Genomic DNA, 23605 nt, shown 5'->3' with positions numbered 1-23605 from the left:
AAAGAACCACGTCTTGAAGATATCGTGTCCACACCGTGTGTTGTATTGACTCTAAGCTAGTCCAACCTACAATGTTTGATGGCTCAGGTAACTTTTTACAATTCAGTGACGTCATACTAAAGTTGGAATCTGATTGGCTCCCGGATATGTCAGTCAACGTTTGCTCCGGTTTTCCGTAACCCCTGGCAACCAAACAAACCGGATGGTGGGCGGAATTGAAGCTACAAGGTAAACTTCTATCTGTCTATCTATCGCTAGAACTCCTTGGGACAATTATTGTATTAGTTTGCTCCAACTAGGGTTGCCAACTTTCTCACTACTAAATAAGGGACAGGTGCACGGTGCCATGGTGGTGTGAGCATGATGTGTGAATTCAGTGTATATTCATAGTCTGATTCAACTGGAAATGCAACCTCATATGAATAAACCTCAAATTGGCTCTTTACATCAAAAAACAGGCAGAAGAAAAATTAAATACTAAAGAGGAGTATGATCATTAAACATTTGTATTACTTACTTTGTACTATTATATTGATTTTAATGTTGTTTTATTATTTTATTAATTTTAACTTGTTTATTTCTTATCATTTATTCGTTTATTTTTTAATTACCTACTCAGCTTTATTGATATCTTTAGGCTTAATTTTATGTTCAACTCTTATCCTTACCCTTTTTAATGTATTTATTTTAACTATCTATACTCTTAATATTAATTTGATACTTTAACCTATGTTAATTACATTTATTATTGTTGGTGTGGATTAGTCTCTATTTTAATCTCTATTTTAAAATCTTGATATAAAAATTATATATGTCTTGCCATTATTTTATTTCTGCTTCTTTCTTGTTTTCAATCACTGCAAAGCACTTTGGGCTGCATTTGACATGTATGAAAAGTGCTATATAAATAAAGCTTGATTGATTGATTATTCTAATTCTAAATGAAAGGGATGCTTATCAGTTAGGTGCTTGTTAACATCAAGGTGCTTCATATTAGCTCAAAATAATTAAGAAAAGTGACAAAGAAACACAATTACTTTAAGAAACAAAACCTACAAAAGATGTGTCAAAAGGTGAGAAATTAAAAATGATACAAAATACTGTATATTATATTTATTTTCATTTCCTGGACTTTCACCTGAATCCTGCGTAATTTTACATCAACACTTTGTATTATTAGATTTAGACATTTTAATTTAGCACCAACAAACTGAAGAACACGAGAAAAAAATAGTACATGCGAAGCTGGCATTTAAATATAAAATAAATGAAGATAGGTGTAATTGTGCTTAGTTTTAGGAGCCTCTTTACAACAAAGTGAAACACTTGCAAGTCTCTAAACCTCCACAAGATGTCACCACATGAGTTGATAATACTGTAGCGGCACTGTTGCTTTGCCCTTGCATTCAGTGCAAGTAGAAATGGTGAAATATAAAAATGATAACAATGTATTTCTTTGTTTTTCTTTGAAAAATGTCACATATTGTTTTTTTTCTCTCAATAGCAGAGTTTTCTAAGAGCAAAGATGCCTCCCAAGAGACCTAAAAGTGCAAAAAGCAGTGCAAGCAGTAAAGGGAAAGGTAAGTGTTCGGATGATTTTTATTGGTAATGTAAAAGTGAATGCATGTTTGTCAAAGAAATATCAAAGAAATATCAAATAAAGAGGCACTGCAAAATAAGAAAAACTGTCCCTTTCTGTACAGGGAAAAAGGATGAGTCACCTGCGCAGGAGGAAACACCTGGTAAGAAAAAAGCTTGCACCCATTTATGGATATTTACCAATCTGTAACTATAAGTAAGTAAAATCTTACCTGCACATGCACATAATTTAATCACATCAACCTTGTATTTAGTTTTATACATGGTTAAATTAAGCTTAACTGATAGAACTCATTTGCAATAGATAACATTTATTTGTCTCATAGGTCATCACCTTCACATGTAAGCAGCTGTACAACATGTATCAGTAAGATCTGTCATGGATAACGCATGACATCTTGATCACATGAACACTGTAACTTCAAAGATGAGATCTAACAAGCATGACAGTGAATTTGAATTACAACATGTCTTTGAAGAGAGGGAGAACTGATATGCATTCTCAGATGGGATCTTGAGAGTACTGTTGCATAGCCTTTGGACATGCTCTGTACTCATTGTCATGGTCTGGTTTACTGTCAACATGCTTTTGGTCAAATGCAGGTCACCAACATCTACCATAGATTAGGTCATTAGCCCTTGTGGGAGTTTTAAAAAATGGTGTCAAGAGTCTATAAGATAAAGACTTGCTCTGTCATGTACAACTATTTATTCATTTCGACAATTGCATGGTTATACACATAGCAGTGAAAGTGTAAGTCTGTTTGATCTTACCAGTCAAAAGTTTGGAAACACCTTCTCAGTCTGTATTTATGTTAATTATTTGAAACACTGTAGATTAATACTGAAGGCATCAAAACTATGAAAGAACATATATGGAATTATTTAATGAACAAAAAAGTGTTAAACAAACCAGAATATGTTTTATATTTTAGATTCTGTAAAGTAGCCCCCTTTTTCCTTCATGACAGCTTTGCACACTCTTGGTATTCTCTCAGTCTGGATAGCCCTATTTGACTACTGTTGTAATCCATATTATGGCAAAACCTTATTATTTCATAGTTTTGATGTCTTCAGTATTAATCTACAATGTTGAAAAATAATTGTATGAGAAGGTGTGGCCAAACTTTTGACTGGTAGTGTATATGACCACATCTTAGATTTTCCCCACCCTAACCCTAGAGGTAACTAAGTCTTAACCTGACAATTTTTTGTTGTTTGATTCAGTTAGTTCAATTCCTTTTAAAGGAATCATAAAAAGATAAACAAAATCTATATATCAGGGAGTACAAATAAATGATTGAAGAGAAAATGTTGGACCATAAAGTCATAAGTAATCCTATCTGCTGTTTCTGATGTTTCTAAAACTTGAATTTGTTATTAGTAATAATTAAGGTGACAGAATCAACCCATATATGAATTAACTGTGGTGTATATGAATATCTTACTGTATGCAGTGGAGCCTTGAGTGGATTATGCGACAGGAAAGAGGCCAGACAAACCTAAAATATCTCTCCAGTGTAGCCTACAAGTGAAGTTTAATTACATTCTTTAGGTCTATGGAACATTACACATTACACTCTCTTTGTCTCTCAAGCAAATATTTCTCATGAATACAAATGCCATAGTTGACACATAACTGTGTGAAATGAGGGGTGTGAGTTTCCACTACAATGATTTGGCGTGAGGCCTAAGTGGTGTGAGTGGGGAAGGTTGACACACCCAACTGGGAAGTGGTTACTTAAGCTGTACTTAAGCATTCCCAGCGTCCCCTCAGCAACCTTGTGGAAAGACTTTGAAGAGAGAGACCACGAGCAGGATGAAAACTATCATTATGCGGAGCCCTGTTTACTGTAGTGTTCCCTGAACTGAGCCTGGCTTTATATATGGAGAACACTGCAGGGATTGTTTATTAGGAAAACTTTGTCACAGCACCGCAGTTTAATATAGAAACAGTGCTGGATAGATGTCTGTAACTGAGCCGCGTATGTCATGAATTCATGCATTATTGATCAGTCAGTACAGCTGAAAATACAGCAGCATTCTGAGTCTGAGCTATTAACAAGGATTGCATTTCACCTTGTGATATTGTGTGGTGGTCCACCCTGCGGGGAAGGGCAGTTAGAGGATCAGAGGCGTTGTTGTGTGTTTGATCCCAAAAGTAGGGGCAAAAATCTATGTCAAAGTCTGTAGGCAATGAAGACTTTAAGCCTGTGCATTGTGTGAATATCACTTGACAGGTAAGGTTCAGCCTCATAGCTGTGGTATCTCTCTGTCCCATCATGTTTGCGTCTCTGTTTTCAGCTCTGTTTCATCTATTTGTCTTACGGTTGTGAGATCCTGTTTGTCAATAAGCTTAACTGTGCAGTAGTTTGTTTATCTCCTTTTGTTCTACCTTCTGTTCCCCTTCCCCTTGAGATTTACACCCCTCAAGTATCTAATTTCAAATGTATTACTTTGGATCTTTACTTCTAGGTCAGTATATCACATGAAACTTGAAATAAAGTTAGTATTAGTGTTAAGGTTAGGATAATATTTGGATCCCTCTGATGCCCAGATTGTTGTACAAAATGCAGCAAAAGTGCTCTTTTTAATGCCTCTATCATCGATAAACATGAAGAAATGCAATCCAGAGGGGCCTCTCACTGGAGAAAATGCACTGGAAGGTCTCAAAGGTTTCCCTTCCTGTGGAGGAAAGGCATTATTGTTCCGCAAAGGCTGCCATGCGCTATGGAGAACATTCAGAGGGCTGATGCCCCATCTAATCCACCTGGTACCCTCTTTAGTCTTCGGTTCCCTGTTCCTAAAACAACCTCTCTATGCCTCTGAACTGTTTCACTGTTTCTAGATTTAGCCAGGAGAGTTGCCATACATGTTTACTTTGTTTGTTTGTTCCTTTAAATCTACCTTCAAACTTACAAACCATTATGGCTCTAAATGAGTGTTTTGTCCACATCAATACATTCTAAAAACTGCATCCAATGTTCCTCTTGTTTGAAGTCTCTTGGCTTAAAGGTGACATATCATGCAAAATTGACTTTTTAATGGTTTTTTACCTGAAATATGTGTCCCTGGCATGTCTACAAACCCCCCGAGAATGAAAAAAATCCATTCTGCCCCTGTTCTGATTTCTCCACCTTTCTGTAAATGTGTGTGAAACGAGCCGTTTCAGACTTCCGTGTTTTTGTTACGTAACAACAATATCCGGTCTGTCACGGAGTCAGAGCTCGGAGCTTGCTCAGCCCATAGACTGTATAAAATAATACTGAATCCCTCCCCCGTTTTTCATTACCTGCACAAATGTGTGCTAACAAGGAGCTTAGGAGGGAGGCATGCTAGTTGTAGGCTGTCTTAATAAACACAAAGGTCGGTTTTACTCCCCACGTCTGCAGATTTGAAGATCTAGTGGATGATTTTTATTTATCATGGATAAGTGCTAGCGCTAATTAGCATAGCCACATAGCTATATGCTGTAGCTGTAGCTGTAGCTGTAGCTGTAGCTGTGTACCAAGACACACGTCGACATACTGACAAATAAAACAACAAGAAACACTAAATCTGTGACCAATCCTTCATAAAAGGTCCTGCTGCCTTTCTGGCAGAGGTCGGTTTTACTCCCCACGTCTGCAGATTTGAACATATAGTGGATGATTTTCATTTATCATGGATAAGTGCTAGCGCTAGTTAGCATAGCCACATAGCTACATGTTCGTAGCTGTGTACCAAGACACACGTCTACATACTGATAAATAAAACAACAAGAAACACTAAATCTATGACCAATCCTTCAGAAAGGTCCTGCTACAGGCGCCTCTCCGTCAGGATCAGATTCAGAGGGTTGAAGTAACGCGATCTCTGAGCAGCCGTGTATATTCAGCCAACATGTAAACATTAGATCAACGTGCTGGAGAGCCGAGGCACATCCACTTCCGGAGGGGGCGTGGTCAGAGAGAAAACAGAGTGTTCTGATGAGGAATGAAGAAGAGGACTTTTCAGGCATGCCAAAATCTGATTTCAAAGGGTTTTTTTGAGCATAAACTTTAAAGACATGTTTTGGGGACCTCTTAGACCAATATATATTGATGAAAAAAGCGTGATATGTCCCCTTTAAATCCAACTTTTGCATACTTAACTCCCTCTATCTTTCTTTGTCCTCTCCACTGTATTGATTATGAACTGTCTCTCAGATCACCCTGATGACATCTACCCCATGGTACTGACATCAGCGACTCAGGGGCTCTTTGGTTGCCGCGCTGATGAGGACGTCACAGGGGACAGCCCTTACAAGCTTCTGAGAATAGACGACATCGTACAGGACATTAAGACAAGAGCAGCAGTGTCCGATTTCAGCCCTGTGAAGCAGACCGTGCTGGTGAGCTGATCTATTGTCACACTTATCACTCAGACAATACCCCCAAGACACTGTGATGATGCACAGACTCTGAGTTAAGGGCTGTGGGAATGAACCAGTAACCAGTTTAACCTAGTTTCCTTTCTGTCTGTGATCTTGGTTAAATAGACCACCACTCACCCTCACCACTTTATGTTTTCAATCCACTCCTACTACGGCTCATTACCGTAATGAGACCAGAGAGCACCCTGAGGGACCCGCACAGACTCATCTGATCTTTTATGATGTGTCTGTGGTTGTCTGTCTTTTTCTGCTTTTATGAACCTCAAACCATCGCGCTTCATATCAGAAATCCACATCTTATCCAGTCATTAACTATCCTAACCAAAGCCCTGATGCACAAAGGTTACTTGACGTCGCCCAAATCAATTCAAACACACCACATTAATTATTCTAAAGAACCTTTATTGTGAAAATTGATGACTGTCATAAATTCTTAAGTCTTTTATCTGACAGGACTACCCAGAGGAGGAGATCTTACTGGTTTTTGACAGGGACTTCACCTACGGCCAGAGCTTCTACCTGGTTCTGACACCAGAGGCTAAGGACAGAATCCTCATCGTAAGCTGGCTGTAGTTATGGTTCTGGTACCAAGCTTCACTGTTTACTGAATTGCTTCTGGTTTTACAAATACCCTGTTTACTACTTAGAGGTTGAATAATTCTACATTGTTCGACAAGTGTGTTTGTCATTTTTCCAGTAATCAGGACAAATGCCTTGGTCATTTAGCATTAAGATAATAGCACCAATGAAGTACCCATATTTTAATAGAATTTTATCTGGTAAAGCAGTCTAACGCCAGGAAGGCTTTCAGCTTTCCTTTATCATTTGACAAATGACCAGTATTTTATAACTTATTGTGGAGAGTAATGGCAACCAGTATCAGGATTGTGCATTTGCCTCCTTAGCTATCTAATCCTAAAATAAAAGTTGACTAAAAAACACAGTCTTGCTGTAGGTTAAATTTTTGAAAAGGGTGACAGGGCTGGAAGATTTCAGATTGAAATGCCAAACAAACTAAAGCGTATCTTCCACTTTAAGGGGGTTGCCTTGTCTTTATACTCTAAATTCTTATGATCCTCTCGTTTTGCAGCAGCCCCCAGAGACGGAGTCACCAGAAGAAATTGAAAATGACATTATTAAAACCCCGGAGCCAAGACTATGGATATCTCATGGCAGCGAGCAAGAAATAGAGAAAGAATCTATTAAAGAGACCCAAGAAAAGGTACTGCAGTATATGTAAAATACACAACAAATATATCCACGTTTGATAAAAATGTTTACATCATCACTATTAACTTTTTTAATTATACTTCTCAAATCTCTCTTTATTTTGCATCAGCTGTGTTTAAAGTTCTCCAGAGTGAGGAGAAGGTTTGGGGCACTGGTCTGTTTTTCAGACCGCAGCTCTGCAGATGCTAAGGATGGTTTCCTACAGTGCCCTTCCTATAAAGACAGCAGATTCAGCATCAAGCAGATGCAGAGTGACTGCGGGATGCAGGCTGTTCCCAGACTGCAGAGCAGCAGCACTCAAACACAGTGGTATGCCAGTAAATTAGTGCACATGAATTGATTTGTTCTGCTGGCAGGGAAGCACTTACAGGTTCTGCTTGCACCTGTCAAACTGGTGAAGTGATTTTCCCTTGTTTCAGTGCAAAACGATACAAGATGTCTAACACTTTATACAATATTAAAACAATTTGAAGTTTATATAGATATATTTTTATACACATTATCAAACAAGAGCTCTACCATATACTATTGTTTAGTTTCAATTAATTTCTACCAACTTTAAAGGAAAGTTCAGAGGAATATCTCTACCCAGTACGTGCCAAGAGAGCAGAATGATGAAGACAGAGAGCGCATCCTTCAGTCTAAGAGTCTGAAGAATTTTATCAACTCAGTAACTCACAGGTAAAAGTTTTATAGTCAACTGAAATGTACATCTTAATTTATCAGGCCTATAGTCATGAAAACCTTCAATTATTGCCTCTGCATTGGCAGTAGCATATCCAAAAACAGTACTTGTATAGTGTACTATACTTAGTCTTGCTATGCTGTGTAGAGATTTAATTCAGTAAAATAAACATTGTGTTATATTTTTGTAGGGTTTTGCACGTCCTCCAGCAGGCTGAGATCACGAATGTGTTTATTGATGACTGGAAGGCTTTGAGGCTAACAGCTGAAGAGGAGGATTGGTATGGGCATGTTCCCGAAGGTCTGATGCTTTTTAGGTCCTTATCAAACCAGGTGTACTCCAAGGACAAGAAAATCAGCTCTATGAACTGGCATCCTACCATCCACGGTAAAGTATAATATCACAGTCAGGATACTGAGAAAAGCTTTCTGTCAATTCCTTTTTTTATAAAATCAGTTATTTGTGTCAGATTACTGTAGACGTATTCAACATCAATCAGATTTAGTCAGTGTTGATACCTTGTGTGAGTTGTTTAAGTTTATGCTAGCCAACATAAAAACATAGAAAGGTGTCTCTTTGTGATTGAAAGTTACTATCTGTAATTCATTGCAACTTGCTTACATAGAGTAAGCTTCCAGCAAAATACAGAATAGAAGTATCAAAACATGTGTGTGAATTTATTTGATCGACTGCTTCTTGTGTGTTTGATGTGCTAGGTGTGATCGCTGTAGCTTTGACGGACATAAAGGCAGAGCAGTTGAACGAGTCCTCAACCTTTACCGTCAGACCTTCTTTCATTCTTTTCTACAGCTTCACAGACCCTTCTAGTCCCCAGGTATGGAAATTTAGTCTTTAATATCTCTTTGCTGTCTCTCATGGAATACAAACTAGTAAACTATCTGTGCTATTGCCCTGTATTTGTTTGAGACACACTTGGAAAACACAGATTTGCTTAGTGCTGTCATTTAATACCATTATTTGCACTAGCAAAATTTGAGAGGCTCCATTGATTTGACCCGTGCTCCCAATCAATGAAACTGAGCTGTTAAATCACTCAAAAGTAATATGAGGTCTGAATGACGTATGTGTTCTCTGGTGCTTGTGTCATCACTTTGTTTCACTGTGTGCTGGAGCAATAATCAAAAGTCAAAGGGTTAGTTTGTAAAGGATATGAGACTCTTTGTATAAGGTTCCTCAATGTTTTTTTTCAGTGTGGCAAGTAATTTAACCTTGCTGCTTATTTGAAAAAACAGCAGAGTCAAACATCATGCTGGAAATTAAACTCACTACAATATCATCCTGCCCCTCCTGGATCACTTTTCCCCTTTTGCCTGAAGAAATAAAAATCTGCTGTATGTGTTTGGTTTTGTGGATTAAAAGCTGAGTGTGGAGAGGCTAGAAAAATAAATACTCTGGAAGGGCTACTTTGAAATGTAATATTTCTTCTCTCTGTTTTTGTGGCTTTTCTGTGTTGTTTGCAGTTGCTGCTGGAGTGCCCAGATGCCATTTTTGCCTTTGAGTTCAGCCCCTCTGATCCAAATATTATCGTTGGCGGCAGCGTAAATGGCCAGGTGCTCACTTTTACTCAGTTTTTCCACTTTCCATCTTTTGCTGTTTTGTCCTAGAGAGGAGATTTCCTACCTTGTACCAAGATTATCATTCAGTCTTTCTTTTAAGTTTGTCATATCCTTTGTTTTTGTCATGTAGTTTCTATTCCCATTCTGAACCCAGTTCAGAGGTTGTTCCCCAGTTACTGATGTTGTGTTTCTGTTGTCTTACTTAGGTTGTGTTGTGGGACATTTCTGCTTATGTCACGCACCTACATGGAGCACAGCCTGGTGGCAAAATGTCGTCTGTCAACACTGACACATTCGTAAGTACCCGTATCCTGTCTCTAATGTCCACAGTATTGGTACAATAACACATTGTGTGCTGATGCGTTACATATGGTATCAGTTACTGTAGTTCTTCAGCTTGTGATTACGTCAGCTCGGTTTATTCAAGTATAGGTCGTCAGTTTATCAAAGCACGCAGCGTGTTTTCTGTAAACGACAGGCTGTGCTCATCAGCGGTGCTGTATGACAGAGAGAGATGATGATACGTTGGATCCTGGGTTCTCTCCTCTTCCTCACCCTTTCATTAGATGGGAACGCAGTGGCCTAATGGTCTTTTTCAAGCCAGCCACAGCTGTCAAAACTAGTTCCATAAACATACTGATGCCAGGAGCAAATCAAAGAGCGAGTTTAAATTGTTACATGACCCCACTGATAAACATGAGCAGCCTATGAACAGCATGGTCAGACTGAAGTGATTCAACTGTAGAAAAAAAAAGGACTGTAGTGTCAAAGTGGGTTACCTATTTCAACTAAATCCATAATAAACTCATATTTTTGTGTTATATCCGCACTGTTTAAACGATATTATGTAGAGTAATGGAGGAGAGATGAAAGAGGACAGAGGTAATGATTTGTGACAAAAAACAGCACTCAGGTTTAAACCCACAACACAGCAAGAACATTAAATCTACCGTAACCTGTAGAGACGAGACAGCAAATATTAAACCAGATCTGTTCCTCAGCTGCTGTATTTAAAGAGACACATATACCCCCATTATCCAGCCCTCATTTACTTTGTCTTTTTATTGCCACTACAGGGGAACAGATGTCTCCATCCCTGTCCTCACTTCCTCCTCTTTTGCTTTCCCCTCTCCAATGACCATACCTCCCTCTATTCTTTCCCTCTCCTTGTTTGCTCTTCATTCCCCAGAGTCAACAGCATCAGCACACAACTCCAGCTGTTACACACACCCTCCATCTTCCACCAGATAACACACAAGCAAATCTAATCACTACCCTCCCTGGTGTTTGTCATGTAAACAAAGGTGGTTGTATCTGCGAAAAGACTCGATTTCCATATTGGGTGTAATGGATGTGGCTCTAAACCAGCACCTGTTGCTCACTTATCAGATAGAGGGATAATTGAAACTCCTTTATATAATTCTGTCTTGCTCACACCTTTTAAATCAAACTGCAGCTGCACGGCACAACCAACAGACAGACAAACAAAACCTCTGATTTAACCTTCAGCCTGAAGTACCAAAGAGCTCATTTGGATTAGATCGTAACAAATGTATGTTTTATGTGTCAAAACCAAGCAGCAACCTCTGGTCTAAAAACAAGAGTCCAATGCGGAAGTGCTAAAAACTGCAGTTCATCGAGGATCCGCTTGAGGCTGGCTCCGGAAGTACAGAACTTACACGCCAATTCAAAAAAGACAATCTTTACAGCAGAAATAAACATGTTTCCAGCCTGGTACAAAAGACGAGTGTAGTCTGGACAGCTAATTTCTTGATCGGCACACACCATAGGGAGGTGATTTTTTTTCTATTGTGGCAATTTCGAAGATATTGAGATTACGAGTCTTCCAATGAGAGGCACAGCTGACTTGATTGACAGGTGGGAACACTGTAGCTGTTGGCTAGGAGGCTCAAAGCCCGCCTCTTTACCTCTCAATCGCTCGATAGCAGCAATATGGCTGCCGCCAACGATTGGCCTCAAAATAAGCTCTTCAGAAACAGATGGGTGATGTCATGGATACTACGTCCATATTTTATACAGTCTATTGTCAAAACCTACTTAAGACCAAGAAGTGCTGGATTTAACACAAGTTATTATTGCAATAATTGAGACATAATTTGTACTTCTATCGTTGTTGATGACACAGTGGTCATACTGTTGTGTTGGACATTTCATATATTTTCACTGTAAACTTGATTTGACTGTTTCTGCTTTTCATTCTATGAATCCTTTGGATCCAGATTAAATTGTCAGAGCTCACTGTACCATGCTGTGTCTTTGGTTTTGACCTCCCACCAGGAACTCGGTGACAGCAAAGAGAAGACTCCTGTTGTGTGCTACTGTGCAGTTTCCTCTACAGAGAGCAGCCATAAAGCGCCAATCACTGATGTCCAGTGGCTGCCACCAACCTTTGAGGTACGCAGAGATGCAAGGCAGAGGGGTTGGAAAGAGACACAACTTAGAACATTTAATAATCTGAACCTCAATGTGGTGAAGTTATTTCTCAAGTGCATAGAGCTGGTGCTCGAACATTGTAGAACTTTGTTGATCAGAATTTGAACTGCCCCCCTGAAACTTGATTAATAAAAAGTGTATGCATAAGAGTATGGGTCACCAATTGTAAAGTTGTGCACACTTAAAATAACAGCAATGATTCTCCACATTTAGCTTTAAAACGTCATAACAATGTAGAGTGAATTTTTAAAAGTCACTTTTTTACCATTTTAGAAGGAATATCTGTGATCTTCTTCACATTTAATTTTGTTGTGAAAAATATATATATTAAAATTTTGTTAAATCCAAATGCTATATATAGATCTTAATATTAAATATAAATATAAATGTTCAACGATAAATCTAAATGTTCAACAATAAATCTAAAATTTAAATATAAATATTAAATCTACATGTTTAAATCTTAAATGTTAAATCTAATTGTTAAATGTTGCTCTGTGATCCTAAATATTTAGCTGATATGCAAATTCACACTGCCACTGCATATCAGCTAAATATTGAGGATCACAGAGCGACATTGAACATTTAGATTTATCGTTGAACATTTAGATTTATATTTAGCATTTGGATTTAACAATTATTTTAACTTAATATATTTTTCACAACAAAATTAAATGTGAAGAAGATCACAAATATTCCTCAAGATGAGATAAAGAGGTGACTTTTAAAAATTTACTCTACATTGATATGACGTTTTGGAGCCAAACGTGGAGAAATGGCGCTGTTATGTTCAGTGTGCATATCTTTACAAACGGCGCCCCATGTAAGAGCAGTGCAATTTATAATTGATTTATTTTTCTCAGGGTTCTAATATCAAATGTAATGTAATGTAAACAGTGAGGTACAGTTTCCAACAAACCAGAGGCATCTACATGAAGATGTAAGCCTTCTAAAGTCATAATGTCATATTTAACTCTTCTTTTTTTATCTAATAATTGCCATACATAGTATATTTCTAGTTTCAGTCATGATCTGACTAATGTTGCCTGTCTTACCTAGAACAAAGGCATAAGTGATCGGTTCAGGCGTAGGAAAGGCTTTGATGGTTAGATTGCAACAGATTGTGTGTATGATGAAATTAATCTAGAGAATGAACAGGAAGGGTAAGGAGGGATACAACTGATCTAAACAGCACTTAAAGGACAATTTTCACCCCAAGGTGAGAAGATGGAGTGAGAGGGTGTCAGGGAAACATGCATTTCATTACATTAACTGTACTCTGTCCTATTCGATGCATATGATATATTGAATATTATTGAATCAACTTAAGTTATCACTGTAAAAGCAAGCAGCAATAAAAATGTTTACAGACAAATAAAGACGAGTAAACTCACATAGATTCAGCACACTGTTGGTGTACACAGAACCAGTGATTCTTAAAACCCTCTCTATCCTGAAGCAATGAATATATTATAATCCTGGTTTCCTGTAGGCTCTTAATCCATATGTGTATGACTGTAATAATTCATGTCAACCCCTTTCATCCATTCATGTGAGTGAGGTAAGGCATTAATCAAAGTGCCCCACAGGAGCACATAAACCTGTACATCTTCAGGAACCCTTTCTTCTGCCTCTAGCTTTGGACTGCACTTGGTCAGACTAACCTCTGTTTTCTCTCTCTCTCTCTCTCTCTCTCTCTCTCTCTCTCTCTCTCTCTCTCTCTCTCTCTCTCTCTCTCTCTCTCTCTCTCTCTGATTAGGTGACCAGGACGGGCCTAGCTGTGGAGAACAAGAATAACATTTCTGTTCAGGTTGTCACCTGCTCCCCTGACGGGTAGGCAGAGAGTGTTCAATTTTAATTCCAGCTCTGACAGAGTATCTGTAGGAGTCTGCCTGTTGGTTAATGTTTCTGTCAGCGCAATGATTCATTTTGTGGTTGGCAATCTGCTGGATACAAAACATCTGTCTCTGTATCCCTTCTTTTATTATTTCCCATTACTTATTTTTCTTTGTCAGTCTGTGAAACTCAGTGAGAGCTCAGTAATTCATCCTAAATAACTTTACCTGAATGAATACTTTGGATGGTTGAATGGTTAAGTTTCTGATACATACATTTGTTAATCACTAATCCAATATTATTATGTCTTATCTTTGCCTATAATATATGATCATTATTTATTTATTGTTTAAAGTTATAAACAAGAACCAGCATTCCACTGTGTAAGCCCCTGTCTGACACTCAGGAGCCGATGTCAGCCGGAGCACTGAGGTTCTGCAGGGGCTTACACAACAAAAACAAAAACAGGACGACTCTAGCTTGTTGCCCTTGTGCTGAATGTAACGGACTGTTCCAGTTAAATATTTGGAAGCTTGGCATTCAACAAGGGCATTGTCTTGTGTGGCTCAAAACATGTCCCACAGGCTGTTTTTCGCTCTGGTTTACTAAAGAAAGTCCTTTTCTATGACACTCAGGGACAGATGTTAAGCTAGTAGGCTTTTTATGTGTGAATAAACTGTATATTGCATATCATGCTGGAATTTTGGAATGATGTAAACTGATTTATCTCAGTATTTGTGAGAGTATGTGATTTTCTGTTTTATCTGTTACATTTTTGTGTTGTTAATTTTGTAACCTTTCAGCTTACATAACAGATCATTTCTTTGATGCTGTATTGGAAACATTTAATATTTATTAATATTAATATTAATATTAATATTATTATTATTATTATTATTATTATTATTATCATTATTATTGTTATTATAATTATATTATTATTATTATTATATTATATTATATTATATTATATTATTTTGTTATTGTAATTGTTATTATTATTATTATTATTATTATTATTATTTTTTTTTTTATTATTTTTATTATTTTTATTATTATTATTATTATTATTATTATTATTATTATTATTATTATTATTATATTGAACGTATTCTTTCAACACAACTGCTATTAAATAGTATCTTTAGTTGTGTAAAGATGCCCCACAAAGAGTCTGTATCAGGCAGTAAACTTGTGTTGTAACGTTAATTTCTGTCTGTTTCTCTTCCCTCCTAAGTGCCATCATGTTCTGGGATGTGCGAGTATCCAAACTGTCGAGCCTGACAACATCAGGCAAGAAGCTTGAGAAGACCCAGTCCACACCCACCACTGTCCCATTAACTTTCAAACACCTGGACCGCACATGGAAACCTCTGTTCAGGGTACTGTGGGGTCTAAGGGGGCAATTCAAACAAAAATGATGCCTTAATATTCACTCTGCTTCCTTCTGAAAATGCTTTATTGCAGTGTTCAATTCTGAAAATGAAGCTTCAAACTCATTGTGATACAGTGTATCAAAACTAATGGAGATTATATTAAGTAGACAAACATCAACAGACCTCCAGTACTGGTAGTACATGCAGCTGATAAGCATGTAGATAGAGGATTTCAAACAAAACTAATATGTTGACAATGTTGCATTCTCCTGTTGTGACTTAAAGTTACTAGACATTTACCTGTGTTCATTGCTTGCTAACATAGCAAAATGCTGTCTTGAAGGGAAAAGCTCAGCTAATTCATTCAGACTCCCATGTGTGTATTTGTGATGATGTAGTTTTTATCTAAATTGGTCTTATTTGATGCTTTTTATTTTGCATTTGTTTGAGCGTCTTCTGCGTTACTGTTAAAAGTCACGTTCATTCTCTGTCAGCCCCTCAAATGTCAAACGTTGTCGCCTTCTCTGCCATGTGTTAGATTTCCCTGCCAAAGATCAATACCAGCAGAGGATATGATCCTTTGAAGTTCAGCCTGGAACACTACACCTGTAATGATGATAATACAGGTGGGACCACAGGTGAGGGATTTTACCCCTGAGGCTGCCTGGCCTTGGAGGTTTCTGTTTGTTGCACCCCTCTCAGTTTTGAATGAGCATTAATCTAAGATAATAATACAAAATCAGGTTGCCTGGTCTCCTCATCTCTCTTACCTAGTAAAAGAAATACTTAAAGCTGGTGTTGTTAGTCACGGAAAACGAGCATGAATTTGAATGTAGCATTTCCTCAGGACTCCGTCTAACCCCTCTCCCCCTTCCCTCTGAGCTCCTCCATAACGACGCCCCCGCTCACATGCACGAGCGCCGCTGACAATATGATCGTGACTGATTCAAAAACAGGTCCTCAGCACATCGTTTGTGTTTTGCACTACATCAACTCATGTCTCACTCAGCGGTAAGAAAACACCAAAACATTATCATAGAAAGTTAAAAACGGCAGGGAGACCGGCAAGACAGGATTTGATTGGTTTCGTAATTTGGCTCCTGATGGCAGGGATTGGTTGGTGTTTTCCCAGGTTTACTCCGGCTGTAGATAGCGGCTTTTTTCCACTCTTTTTTAAGAACACATTATGTATTGATTGCCATCGGGACATAAAAAACATTTTAACCAGTATAACAAAAAGTGTATCTAAATCTGACTACCAGCCCCAGCATTAATACAGAATCAAACTGACTGAAAAACCAACACCCTCATAGATGCTGTCACACATCATGACCCTGTTGAAAGAGAAGGACTGATTATTTTTTGTAATTATCTTTTACCTGCATTAGCCCGGAAACTGTGACTGCAAGTCTATGATTAGCGTAATGCTGGATTCCTTAATTCTTCTTTGCATGGTTGAGCAAAGGGCATGGTTCACTCAGCCCCTCAGGGACTCTCATTTTCTGTCTCCCTCTTTTCTCCTCCGGTTTCATAGCACTTTATTAAGTGATACTTCCAAAACAAGGCCCTTATAGTTGCAAAGCATTAGCCTCGCTGACTGTCAGCTCTTTTCAATATGCCGCTTAGGCTCCTCGAGGGCCAGAAGATGATCGTGTGTGTCCTGGCTGGTCAAGAAGAGACCTGTCTTTGTTTAGCTGAAGGTCTGCCACCATAAACACAGCTTTGGTGGCTGGAGGTTGTTGAATTAATATGCTCTCTAACCAAGGCAATCAATCTGCTACTTTTCAAGAAGCCCCTCTGGCAGTTTGTTATTAAACTTTTAATGAATCCTTGTTTGATTAATACTTCAGTGCCACTTATGATGTTTCACTGATATTGATTGAATCTACACTACCTGTCTCAGAGCTCTGCAGTCAGCATTCTCTTGTGTGCTATCTGCCAGTTCTGATCCTGGGTTGAGTTTCAGTTAAAGAAGGAGCCGCTGTAGATACGATCCACTTTGTCCTTAAACAGCACCACATGATTTTCTAGACATTTTTCCTAGAGACGCCTTGAGAGGATTAGGCAACAGTTAAGCATCAGAGCGAAATGGTGAAAGTGGAGCCGTATCGTCTGTCTCATATCTTTACACACATCTTAACCGGAGGAAAGTGGATTTAGAAGATGTGTGATTGGGTAATCTGATCTGACCTTCAGGAGCTAATCTAACAGAGTGAAGCTGAGACGTGATTGGGAGCGGCCGGCTGATAAGGGGGTGTGAACGGACAGTCCCGTACTGTCCCTGACAGACAGTTGGGCTTTTGTGATGGAAAAGGCCTCCTCCATCACTAACAGCCCTGCCTATCTCAACCCTCCCACCCTTCTCCCTTACTATCCCCCTCACTCTCACCTCCACCTCCTTTCTTCCCCACTCCCCTCTTATCCTCTTTTACCAACCCATTCACCTCAGTTGTACTCCTCCCCACCCATCCCTTTCTTTTGTCCTTCTGTTGTCTGGTTCATGGTCAGATTACAGAGCAGGCTGCACATATGTCACTTTCTATCGCTCTTATTTTCACCCAACATAAACAGGGAATATTTTAAATGTTGTTCCTTCTTTGTTGTGATGTTTTCCTCTGGTTATGAAGTATTTTGGGGAATGTATTCTTCACAAATAGCATCAAAAGTAGCTGTGTGAAAACTAGAAATAATTGCTCAGTGCATGTTTTATTGCATGTAAAGATAATCGTTCCCTGAAGCGATATCTTTTATGTAAAGTCAACATTTTTCTCTCAAATTACTAATGCCCTATGACTGTTCTGAATTAATCCCAAACTCTCTTTTTCTGTTTCCCCAAAGACAAAGATCATGAAAATGATGACAGCTCAGAGGTCATCCCAGACTACAGGCAGCTCAGAGTGCCCTCAGCTAAAACCCTCACAGCTCTGGAAGATGTCAACACCAGGCTCTATGTGGGAACAGAGGTACATATTGGTACTGCAAATACTCTTGATAAAAACATTAAAAATCATTATTTTTATTTATTTTACAACCAACATGTGACCTCACTGAGAAGACATCCGTGTTTCATACAGTCAAAGTTAAAGCTAGGGTTGGTAGTCACGGAAAACTAGCATGAATTTGAATGTAGCATTTCCTCAGGACTCCCTCTAACCCCTCCCCTCCTCCCTCTCGGAGCTCCTCCAAAACACCGCCGATTCGCGACCATATGATCGTGACTGATTAAAAATTTTGCACTACGTCAACTCATGTCTAACTCAGCAGTGAGAAAACACCAAAACATATCATAGTGAAAGTTAGAAACACAAACAAACATGAAATGTACGCGCAGGAGGCGAGCAGAACAGCAGGACGGGATTTGATTGGTTTCATAATTTGTCTCCTGATGGCAGGGATTGGTTGGTGTTTTCCCAGGTTTACTCCGGCTGTAGATAGCGGCTTTTTTTTGCTCTTTTTTAAGAACACATTATGTATTGATTGCCATCGGGACATAAAGATCATTTTAACCAGTATAACAAAAAGTGTATCTAAATCTGACTACCAACTCCAGCTTTAAATCTGCAAAAAAATATCCATTTATGTTTTTTCTCATCCCACTGTCAACAGAACAAAGAAAATATGCAATTTAAGCAAGTTTATGTAATTGTTCTCTGTAACAATTTTAAGTCTAGTTAAATATTTTTTACTGCCAGGATGGAGAGATTGTCTACACTGACTGGAAACAAGATAAAGAAGATCCTGGACGTCTGTACTGTGAGTACTCTGGTCACCATTTCTGAAAGGAGTACGAACATACAAGAGTTTATAAAGTGTAAATCAAAGTGGATGAGAGTGTTGAGTAGTTTTATTCCACAACATTAAGTAGTAGATTAAACTGTGACAGTATTTTTTTGATTTGTGGACATGAACTCTTAGTGAGGCAGCCATGTTGTCACTTTTATTAACCTTCCAAGAACTAAACTGTAAGGGTAAACTGTCCGTGGTGTTCCTGTTTGCCTCTGTAAATGTGGACCTTCTCTTCCTTTCTCCCCTTTCTGCCAGGTGCCATGTCCTTCCATCACTGTTTTGTGAACACGGTACAGCGGTCACCTTTCTTCAAAGACATAATCATGACAGTGGGACTCCAGAACTTAGCCATCTGGAAGGAGGGAGTCACGGTAAAGACGCCTGTAGAAAACGTACACCATAACAGATTTGTTGCATTTTTGACTCTATGTCGTCATCTGACTTCATGTAAACTACGATTTCCAGGATGGCCCCATTATCCAGTCACAAAGTTCTGAGACGATGTACACTGTGGGATGCTGGTCCTTGTCCCGACCCGCTGTGTTCTTCACTGGGAAAGAGGATGGCAGTGTAGAGGTGTGGAACCTGCTGGAGAAGGCCAGTGAACCTGTGCAGGTGTACGCACATGTCACCAAGGCCAGGATCACATCCATCAAGCCTTCGAGCACCACCATAAGTGAGTTCTTGGTCTCTTTGGTGCACAGAGACTATATATAGATATCTATGGAGAAAGCAACAATAGTCTTACTGTGCTTTTTTATCAAATTTTAATAACCTGTCAATAAATGGGGGTATGCTTTTGAACTGTTTGAGGCTGAACAATGCCGTCTGCTGCTCAATACCAATCAATCAGACTTTATTTGAATAACAACCTTTGTACAAGTTGCTGTTTAGAGTCAGTCTGACAGTTTTTATCTGTAAACAATTTGAGTCTGATGCATACAAAAAAAGGCCATCTGTTCAAACAAACAAGCAGATAAAATATATAACAGAGACACAGCACAGAGAAACTAGAACATTTAAAAAATGTAATTCAAAATAACAAGTAAACAGTCTCACTGCCAAGACGTAGATTAGATTAGATGTGCCGAACTGGAGAGAGGCTGTGTTGTGCCTCGAATGTGAGAATATGTCTTACCATCTGTCTTTTTTCATGATTGTAGCCTTGTTCATAAGTTTACTGAAGTTCATGTCTAAGTTGTTTTGTTTTGTCATGCTTTCTGAAAAGACAAACAGCACTTCCTGGCTGTGAGTGACGACCTTGCAGAGGTTCATATCTTGAGAATCCCAAAGACTCTCTGCAATCCTTCCAGGAAAGAGGTGAGACAGTCCAACCACTTACTGTGTCACATAAACAAATGGTAATGTCTCATTAGTCGAGCATGGCAGCACAGGTGTCAATATGTTGCCAGCCTTCATATTAATGTGAAAGTAGTTATGAGGTTCTTTTTATGGCAGCCTGATCAATAAGCATCATTGATTAAATATGTTATCTTCTCTCGTCTGAATGCAGATTTTGAATCTGAGGAAATTCTTTGAGCTAGAGGAGCAGAAGTTAAAGGATTTTTTGGATGTTATGGAGCTGTGGGCAAAAGAGAAGAAGGAAGCTGATGACCTGGAGAAAAGAAGGGTGAGCTTCAGAATCTGACGTGAAGAGGAATAAACTGACTCTGTGTGGACAGGATCATAGACAGAGGCCACTGCCCCGTGCACATCTCCTCTTCTTCGCTTGTTCTCTTTCACCCTCCCTTCTCTTATTCTCCTTTTCTCTTTCTGAAATTCATTCAGTGCATCTGATGAGTACAGAGGGAGTATCAGTATTGGTCGCCATAACTGTCTGCTAACTTTAGAGGTTTATTCTGTTAGTGTCTGAGTTTTTGAAGGAAAACTACATTGTAAAATGAAGATGAAGTTTTATTTCACTAATTTAAAATTGTATCCGTGTCTATTATTGGTTTCTTGCTCCTTTTATCAGTCATACATTTCTCACATGAGCTCAGTTTTCTCTCCCTTCTAATATTTGCCATCATGGTGCATCACTATATTTCAGGAGTTAAATACAAACAAAACTACTTGATTCCTGCTTTTCCACAATGTCAGAAGGAAAATGTTTGTTTGAGCTTGTGTGTGTGTGTGCATGATTAGTCCCCTGATTTTAAAAGGAAAAAAATATATACACATTATTTTATAAACTGACTCCCCACCACCAAATGATGAGCAGTATTTTGCCATGTTAAAATACGACATTAAAGATAGATTTGTTTTCTTTAATCTGACTAAGTTTAGAATTTTCTTTCTTTTCTTCTCTTACCTCATATTGATCTGATCGTGTTGAGAACAGTTTTTATGGTGCATATTGGTACTGATTCCAGTTTTTCACTTTTTTTTTTCGTCCTCAGCAGCCAGACAAGAGGGAAAAAACCCTGGAGGAGCGGGACGAGGACTATATGAAAAAAAACAAAGAGTACCTGCTACTGGAGGAAAACTTCCAGAAGCGCCTCGGCCTTTTGGCAAGCTACTGACGAAGAACAATGACTGATAATTTACCCACAATCTTCATTGAGTAATCCAGAAAATCATAAACAGAGAGGTTAAAACAAGTCATTAAACAGCAAGAAGATGTCATTGTTTCCCGCATTATTGAAGGGAATGTAACATAATATTTCAAGTATTCACCAAAGATGTTAAAGAAGCACATACTATGAAATCAAAAAATAAAAGTGTCTTTACACTACTCAGTTTTAGAATAGAGCAGTGGACATATGTGTGAATAGATCACACTAATATCCTGCTGATCATTAAAGGGTTTGAGCTGCAGGGTTACTGATGTTTTTTATTCATCCATCCAGCTGAGATCTAATTACCGAGTGATGCCATCCATTAGTGCCCTCTTCATCACAACTCCCTCAGGATCCCCCGTGGAATATCAATGATCTGACCTTGGCAGGAAGTAATTTTATACATCTTTAATTTCATTACATTTATATTCATGTGAATGCTCCTCTTGTTTACATACTCATCCTGTTTGATGTTGGTTTTGGAATATTTAACTAATAAGACATTTAAAGGAGCTGTCTGTGAAGTGGGTGGATGAAGGAAATAAGGGAATATAAAAGTGTTCACATTTTCTGAGAGTCATAATATAAGATATCCTTTATTCGTCCCACAACGGGGAAATGTAAGTGTTACAGCAGCAAAGTAGACAGTGCAAAACAGTATAAAGAAAAAAAAAGCATATAAAATAGCAATTATTAAAAAGGTATAAGCAATTAAAAATAAAGTTAAAGAAGTAAAAATAAGCATGTCTTACAATGTATATGTGCAACTAAATAAGCTTATTTACAAAACCGGTGACGCGGTGAAAAATGTGCACAGACTTGTAACATAGTATAAAACAATGTACAGAACAGAACTGAGAAGATGAGTAGAAAAATGTATTGCACATGTAAGAAGAGAGGGATGGATAATCATTGCACGATAATAAATAGATGGGGGAAATATTGCACAAGTCCGTTTTGGTGAGGTTATTGCTATTGGTTATAGAGTCTAACAATTGCAGGAAGAAAAGACCTGCAGTATCTCTCTGTGAGACACCGCAGTTGAAGTCCCGTCACTGAACGAGCTACCCATTGTTGTTATCGTCTCTTGGGGGTGCAACGTCCATCAGAGAAGATAGCTTTGCTATCATCCTTCTGTCAGCCACCACCTCCACAGGGTCCAGCGAGCAGCCCAGGACAGAGCTGGCCATTCTGAGGCTTTTAAAAATGTAGCACCAGGAAAATAAGTGAACGAAGCCCAGTTTCCAGGCTGCACATGTCAACATTTTCATATAAATGATAAGTCAAATGCCTTTCTAAAAAACTGAAAACACTTGAAGACCACAGCTCTTAGAGCTCAGTTTTATGTTTTCTGCAGTCTGCAGCATCACTGTTTTGGTTCAGTCTCATTTTGCTCTCCTCTGCAGTGCGTTTAGACACACCAGGAAGCGTTATTCTGAACAAACACCCAAACAAGTTTCATGCCACCACCTGTTCCAAATGGTTAATCGAAAAATTATTCATTAGTGAGTAAGCATTCCTGACCTTTAAACTAACAGTTTGTAGAGGAAATACTCACTGGATTCTCAAAGAAATCGGTTGCTGATGCTAGAATTGCTTAAATATTGACCTAACAACAGACACCTACATCATGTACACCAATGACAGTACATTGCATCACTCTCAAGTTTCCTCTTTTTGTATTTAATTACTTTACTGCAAAAGAAACAAATTCATCATTACAAACCATAGTTCCTTTAGAGCAGGGGTTCCCAAAGTGTTGGTCGGGACCCCCTGGGTGGTCGCTAGACACAACTGGGGGGTCATGAGATGTCTTCCAGAGGGTTTTTTTTATTTTATGTTATCTAAAAAATAGTACATTTTACCGAATAAAGTAAAAAAAAAAACGAAAAAATAGTAGCTAAACTTGAAATAAAACCTTGAAAATATAAAGTGTAATGAGTTTTCTGCCTTTCTTTGTTGCCTGATGACTTCTAAGATTAGGGTTAGTGAACAGTTAATTATCAAAAGCATCAGTAGCAGTAGGTTAATTCATAACAGCACAGGAAACAAAGACACATGCTCATATAGATAGGGTTGTTTTCTGCAGA

At 38.4% G+C, this 23605-nt stretch overlaps 1 protein-coding gene across 5 annotated transcripts; it reads left to right on the top strand.

Annotated features, from left to right (window-relative positions):
- Positions 1-77: 77 nt before the first annotated feature.
- On the top strand, positions 78-21774 carry dnai3 (dynein axonemal intermediate chain 3). 5 transcript variants are annotated; one of them, XM_034703221.1, is made up of 23 exons: positions 78-228; positions 1505-1580; positions 1704-1742; positions 5787-5971; positions 6467-6571; positions 7104-7235; positions 7353-7552; positions 7808-7924; positions 8119-8315; positions 8645-8763; positions 9410-9499; positions 9712-9801; positions 11804-11920; positions 13719-13792; positions 15033-15177; positions 15710-15809; positions 18010-18134; positions 18864-18924; positions 19213-19328; positions 19423-19633; positions 20186-20277; positions 20471-20587; positions 21360-21774. In XM_034703221.1, exons 2-23 carry the CDS (start codon positions 1526-1528, stop codon positions 21477-21479), a joined length of 2607 nt encoding a protein of 868 aa, XP_034559112.1. In that variant the 5' UTR covers positions 78-228; positions 1505-1525; the 3' UTR covers positions 21480-21774. The 5 variants fall into 5 exon arrangements, with proteins under 5 accessions (XP_034559112.1, XP_034559120.1, XP_034559103.1 ...); XM_034703229.1 differs by having other exon boundaries at positions 81-228; positions 15710-15797; positions 21357-21774; XM_034703212.1 differs by having other exon boundaries at positions 84-228; positions 7107-7235; positions 21357-21774.
- The last annotated feature ends 1831 nt before the right edge of the window (positions 21775-23605 follow it).

This window comes from Notolabrus celidotus, chromosome 2, assembly GCF_009762535.1.
Source record: "Notolabrus celidotus isolate fNotCel1 chromosome 2, fNotCel1.pri, whole genome shotgun sequence".
Classification (NCBI taxonomy): domain Eukaryota; kingdom Metazoa; phylum Chordata; class Actinopteri; order Labriformes; family Labridae; genus Notolabrus; species Notolabrus celidotus.
Note: the sequence above shows the minus strand (reverse complement) of the source record. Positions and strands in the feature narration are given on the sequence as shown.